Source organism: Propithecus coquereli, unplaced genomic scaffold (assembly GCF_000956105.1).
Source record: "Propithecus coquereli isolate 6110/MARCELLA unplaced genomic scaffold, Pcoq_1.0 Scaffold235, whole genome shotgun sequence".
NCBI lineage: Eukaryota > Metazoa > Chordata > Mammalia > Primates > Indriidae > Propithecus > Propithecus coquereli.
Genome location: NW_012147897.1, coordinates 3,455,742 through 3,462,068, shown reverse-complemented (window position 1 = coordinate 3,462,068; position 6,327 = coordinate 3,455,742). Strand labels below are relative to the sequence as shown.

At 36.4% G+C, this 6,327-nt stretch overlaps 1 protein-coding gene across 2 annotated transcripts in view; it reads left to right on the top strand.

The window, feature by feature from the left end:
- The window catches only part of RAB6A (RAB6A, member RAS oncogene family), an 81,013-nt gene that overhangs the window by 50,100 nt on the left and 24,586 nt on the right, over nucleotides 1–6,327 (top strand). For both annotated transcript variants that reach the window (XM_012645704.1, XM_012645705.1), the window contains exon 6: nucleotides 646–739. In XM_012645704.1, the coding sequence (XP_012501158.1) occupies nucleotides 646–739 (94 nt within the window). The remainder of the gene's footprint in view (nucleotides 1–645; nucleotides 740–6,327) is intronic.

Below are 6,327 nucleotides of genomic sequence, written 5' to 3'. Positions count from 1 at the left end.
CAAAGTTTTAAATCACAAGGCTAAATGCTTATAATCTAATATTAAGGGAAAGAAGCATGCTATTAAGTTTTTTTAAGTAAAAAAAATTACAGGAGGAGCTCAGTCAAGTAAAAGCAAATCAGTAAAGAATGTCTTCTTAAAAATTATTTAGAGGCTGGATATGGTGGCTTTGGCCTGTAATCTCAGCACTTTGGGAGGCCACAGTGGGAGGATCACTTGGGGCCAGGAGTTCAAGACTGCCTGAGCAAGAGTGAGAACCCTGTCTCTACAAAAAATAGAAAAGATTAGTTGGGCCCAGTGCCAACTACCTGTAGTCCCAGCTAGCTACTCAGGAGGACAAGGCAGGAGGATCACTTGGAGTTGAAGAATGTGAGGTTGCGGTGAGCTATGATGACACTGGTGCACTCTATTCTGGACAACAGAGCAAGACCCTGTCTCCAAAAGAATAAAATAAAATAATAAAAAGTTAAGTATAACATACACACAGAAGTACACAAATATCTAATGTGCTGCAGATTGATGAATTTTCTAACTAATCTCACCTGTGGAACCAGCACTTAAGGAAAGTTCTTTTCAGAACTTTGTTTATAATCTTTGTAATACTGTATCTTTTAAAAATAAGAATTTGTTTCTTATTTTCTGCAGGCAAGTGTCAATTGAGGAGGGGGAGAGGAAAGCCAAAGAGCTGAATGTTATGTTTATTGAAACTAGTGCAAAAGCAGGATACAATGTAAAGCAGGTAAGTGTTCTTTGAGTGTGGGTTGAGGTTACCAGATTGAAAAAACATGAAAGAATTGTGTGAGTATTTTCTATTTTCTGGTGTATGTTTTTTTCCAGTTAGCAATAGCAGACCTCATGAACTAGCAACATGTTTTCAAACAGTGAAAAAATATAAAGGAGGCATAGGTTTTGGAAAAAGAGAAAAGACTTGCCAACCTTTTCAGATTGTACGCAGGAAAACTATTTCATTATGATTGCAAAGTTGTAAATTTAGCATGCTCTCACTACATCCCTATTGCATTGTTTTAAAGGTAAATTTTCCTTATTTCAGAGTTTGATGGCAGGACTGTGATAAATAAAAGCAAGTATTTGCTGTTTGTAATGGTGTTTTGCTTGTATTGTGAAAGTAAATTCTGGTTATTTTATCCTTAAATTGGTGTTTCAACAGTGTTTACAACAGGTGTTTTGGGGGGGAGGAGAGCAGTAAAATACAGTGAGAGCTCACATTATCAAGCTATTTTCTACAAGATAGGTCAGCCAAAAATTCACCTGATTAATTCTTCAGGGTTATGTGTCATATAAAGTAGTGATCCCAGATTTATAGGCCAATTTTTTTTTAATTTTAATAGAATAATTAGGGGGTGTAAGTTGAATTCCAGTAAGTGTATATATTGTATAATGGTGAAGGCTGGCCTCTTGTACCCATCAGCTGAGTAGTGTACATTGTACCCCATAGGTAAATTTTTATCCCTTACCCCTGCCCACCTTCTGCCCTTTTGGGTATCCATTGTCCATTATACCACTCTATGTGTCCTTGCATAGCCTTAGTTTCACTTATAAGTGAAAACATGTGGCATTTATTTTTCTGTTCCTGAGTTACTTGGAATAATGGTCTCGAGTTCCATCCAAATTCCTGCAAAAGACATTATTTGATTCTTTCTTATGGCTGAGTAATACTCCATGATATATATATACTACATTTCTTTATCCACTCATTGGTTGATGGACACCTATGTTGGTTCCATATCTTTGCAATTGTGAATTGTGCTACGATAAAAGTACAAGTGCAGGTATCTTTTTGATGTGATGATTTCTTTTCCTTGGAGTAGATCCCTAGTAGTGAGATTGCAGGATTGAATGCTAGATCTTCTTTTAGTTCTTTGAGAAATTCCCGTAATGATCTCTATAGAGGTTGTACTAGTTTATATTCCCACCAACGATGTTATGTGTTCCCTTTTCACCACATCTATTGTTTTTTGGCTTATTTTATTTTTACTTATTTTTTAATATATATATTTTTCGAGACAGGATCTTGTTCTCTTGCCCTGTCTAGAGTGCAGTGGCATCATCATAGCTTGCTGCAGCCTCAAACTCCTGGGCTCAAGCAGTGTTCCCACCTCAGCCTCCTGAGTAGCTGGGACTACAGCCACACACCACCCCGCCTAGCTAATTTTTCTATTTTTTGTTGAGACCAGGTCTTGCTATGTTGTTCAGGCTGTTCTCAAACTCGTGGCCTCAAGCAGTCCTCCTGCCTCCGCCTCCCAAAGCGATAGGATTATAGGCATGAGCCACTGTACCTGGCCTGTTTTTTGATTTTTTAATAATGGCCGTTCTAATTGGAGTAAGTGGCATCTCATTGTTGTTTTAATTTGCATTTCTCTGATGATTAGTGATGTTGAGCACTTTTTCATATGTTGTTGGCTGTTTGCATATCATCTTTTGAAAAATGCCTGTTCATGTCATTTCTCCACTTTTTATTGGGATTGTTTGTTGTTTTCTTGCTGAAAATTTTGAGTTCTTTATAGATTCTAGATATTAGTCCTTTATCAGATGCAATGTTTGTGAATATTTTTTCCCATTCTGTAGGTTGTCTGTTTACTCTTTTGATTATTTCTTTTGATGCTTTCAAATGTGCTTTGTATTTCTTTCAATTAATTTTTCAGCTCCAGATTTTGTGTGTGTGTTTTTCTTAAGATATCTATGTCCTTGGTCAGTTTCTCATTCATACTCTGAATTGATTTTCTGCTTTCTTTGTATTGGTGTTCAGATTTCTCTTGTATCTCATTGAGCTTCTTTAGAATCAATATTTGGAATTCTTTATCTGGCATTATGAGACATTCTTTTTGATTGGGATCTTTTACTGGACAGTTGTTGTGGTTCTCTAGTGGTATCATATTTCCTTGCTTTTTCATGTTTCCTGTGTCCTTGTGTTGATTTCTGCACATCTGATGTGACAGTTGCTTGTTCCAACTTTTTGAAATTGCTTTCAAAGGGAAGAATTTTTTCATGAAGATATATCTGTGTTATTGGTTGGGTAGTGCACTTTTGCTTTGATTTTGGATGCCTGCAGTAGTGTGATCTTCGTATGATTTCTTAGGTCGTACCCAGGATCAGTGGTGTCTGTGATATCCGTGGTGGCTTAGGGAATTTGTTATTGATTGAGGCTGTGGTGAAGTTTTGCTGGGGACTTGAATGCCACCCGAGCCAGCCAGTCTTTGGGCTCTAGTAGTGACAGCAGTAGGCTCAGTGTGCCTGATTTAAGGCCACAGGAACAGCTTTTGCTGGCAGCAGTATTAGTGTGTCCTGAGGGCCAATTCTTGGGCCTTCAGGGGACTTGCACAGAAGCTAGTAGTTGGACCAGAGGGCTGGGTTTGTGGGCGGGTTCTCAGGCCCCTGAGCTGCTGGTGTGATGTGGAAAGTAGCAGTAGCAGTGGTGGAGCCACTCACCAGGATCCAAGTGGTCTGTGTTGGTGATGGTGGTAGCTGCAGTGGATTGGACAGGCTAGTTCCTGTCCCACAGCTGCCCGTAATAGGTCAATGGGTATTGCCTTAAATGTGCGTAAGAGAGCTTAGTCTCCCCTATCCCTTCCCTACTGGGTGGTTAATAATTTTTTTTTAATTCAAGGTAATCAACACAGGGTAAACGTAACATCCTTTAAATAATTAGAGCTTTATAAAAAAGTCTCTATGTTTGTAGTTTTCATTTTTGCAACTTTATTTCCCATCCCTCCATGCCCAGAACCATTATGTAAGTAATGCTGAATTGTCACTAATTCCTTCCTCTAAACATATTGTTTCATTGTTCCATATCTTTGTTTATGCTATTGTTCCCTTTGCCTAGAATACTCATTTTTTTTGTTTGTTTCCTAATTCCTACTCCTTTTTAATTTCAGTTTAGATGTCAGCTCTTCAGCAACTTTCTCTGACATTTCCCTCCAACCTCCTGGCTGTGATAAATGATTCTCTTCTGTGTTTTCAGACCCCTGATCCTTGTGAAACCAGTGTCATTGCTTACCACAATATATTGAAAATCTCTCTCTCATCAAAATTATATATTCCCAGAACCTAGCAATGTGTATGAATATAGTAAGTGATAAGTAACTGAACCCATAGGAGCCACAGACAGTTAAAGAATTTGAGTAATAGGGCCAGGCGCGGTGGCTCACGCCTGTAATCCTAGCACTCTGGGAGGCCGAGGTGGGCAGATTGTTTGAGCTCAGGAGTTCGAGACCAGCCTGAGCAAGAGCAAGACCCCACCTCTACTAAAATTAGAAAGAAATTAATCGGCCAACTAAAAATATATCGAAAAAATTAGCCGGGCATGGTGGCGCATGCCTGTAGTCCCAGCTACTCGGGAGGCTGAGGCAGAAGGATCACTTGAGCCCAGGAGTTTGAGGTTGCTGTGAGCTAGGCTGATGCCACGGCACTCACTCTAGGGCAAAAGAGTGAGACTCTGTCTCAAAAAAAAAAAAAAAAAAGAATTTGAGTAATAGAAATTACCATAGTATTAACTATATGCCACTGTTCTAGGACAAAGCAGTGGATAGCTTCATCTGGCTTTCTCTTTTAAAGACATTTTGATAAAGGTGTGAGCTAATTGCTTATACGGCTGTCTTTTTCTGGGTTAATAGCATTGCTGTAGCCCCCTAGTCCTGACTCTAAGTAGTCTTATAGGTTCGGAAGCTCTAGAATCATCAGAGCGTTACTGATAGATAGCTAATACCTTGATGATGTTTGATTGCTTCCAAGTTTATTTAACTCCAAAGATGTTGAGAAAACAGAGTATGTCATTCATTTATTATTTTATAAGCATGTAATTTTTAACAGCTTTATTGAAGTATCATTTACATGCTATAAAATTCACTTGTTTTAAGTGTATAATTGAGTGATCTTAGTAAATTTATAGCATTGTGTAATCATTACTACAATCCAATTTTAGAACATTTTCATCGCTAGGCACATAATTTTTTCCAAAAGCCTGCCCATACAGACAAATGTAGCTATCTAGTGATAACGAAGAGAGATTTCTTTCACAGAAGAATCTTGTCCTGAATTCAAAACCCATTTGCTACTCGTTTATTTCTCCTTATTTAGATGGTACATCTGAACATCCAATTTTGTTGAAGTTTCTGATTCTTATTGGGACTTGATTTTATTGTCTTATAAATATAACCAAAATTTCTTTCTTTTTAGTTTTAGAACTGAGCTGACCTTTAATTTTTTTGTAGTTTCTTTCTTAACTCACAAAAACTATTACTTGTTTTTCATTTTAGAGGGAGTACCACAGTATATTAGTTAGGGTTATATTTCAGTATTTAGAGACCATGCTTTGTCAGGTCATATAATTCAGTCAAGAAGAAAAAAATCCAGGAACCCCGAGATGAGACAACGAAACCAAAAAAGAATTAAAATCTTACATTAACAAGCACATTTAAATAATAGGTTAATCTTCTCCTTTCAACTCTCAGTGATTAATCATATAGAATATATTTCTGTCATAAGGTAAAATGGCTTGCTGATGTGAAGTATCGGCTAATAAATATATTATTTTTTATGGGTTATCTATTCCGTGAATTTTTATAAAATTTTTTTAAAGGAGCTTCAAACTAATCAAATAGAATATTGTTTTAAAAACTTAATTATTTAAATGACTACAAGTCAAAGAAATGTTTGCCTTTTTTCTTATAATTACATTATAAATCATCCCAATATCAAAAAACCATAGCCTTTGATATTACTTGATATATAAGCTATATGGAAAGACTCAAATTTTCCTAAGTGAAATCTAAATCAAATCTGTTGATAACCATAGTCTAATTCCTGATTCTGGACAATGCCCCTCATGTGGTTGGAGTTAAATGCTTATATTATAAGTCTAATATTTACCATGCCATTGAAAATGAGGGTAATGGGGGGGAAAGGTGACAAAAGTTTTCTAAAAGACATATTTTTGAAGCATATAATTAACCTTTGAGGCTAGGAATGTAATTTTTCTTTACTATCTTTGGCAGAAGAAATACCTAATATCCAAACAAAGGTAAGAAAGGACACAAGTTTTAGAATGGCAAATTGTCTTTAGGCAAACAATTGGAGAATTGTTTAATGGGTCTAAATTTTAATGCATGTAGTAGTTACATTTATTTAAAATACAGGTTCCTGGGATACTACTACTGGATATTGATTTAGTAAGTTTAGGATAATGTTCTAATATATCTACATTTTAAATAAAAATCTTAGTCTCCCCTATCCCTTCCCTACTGGGTGGTTAATAATTTTTTTTTAATTCAAGGTAATCAACACAGGGTAAAAGTAACATCCTTTAAATAA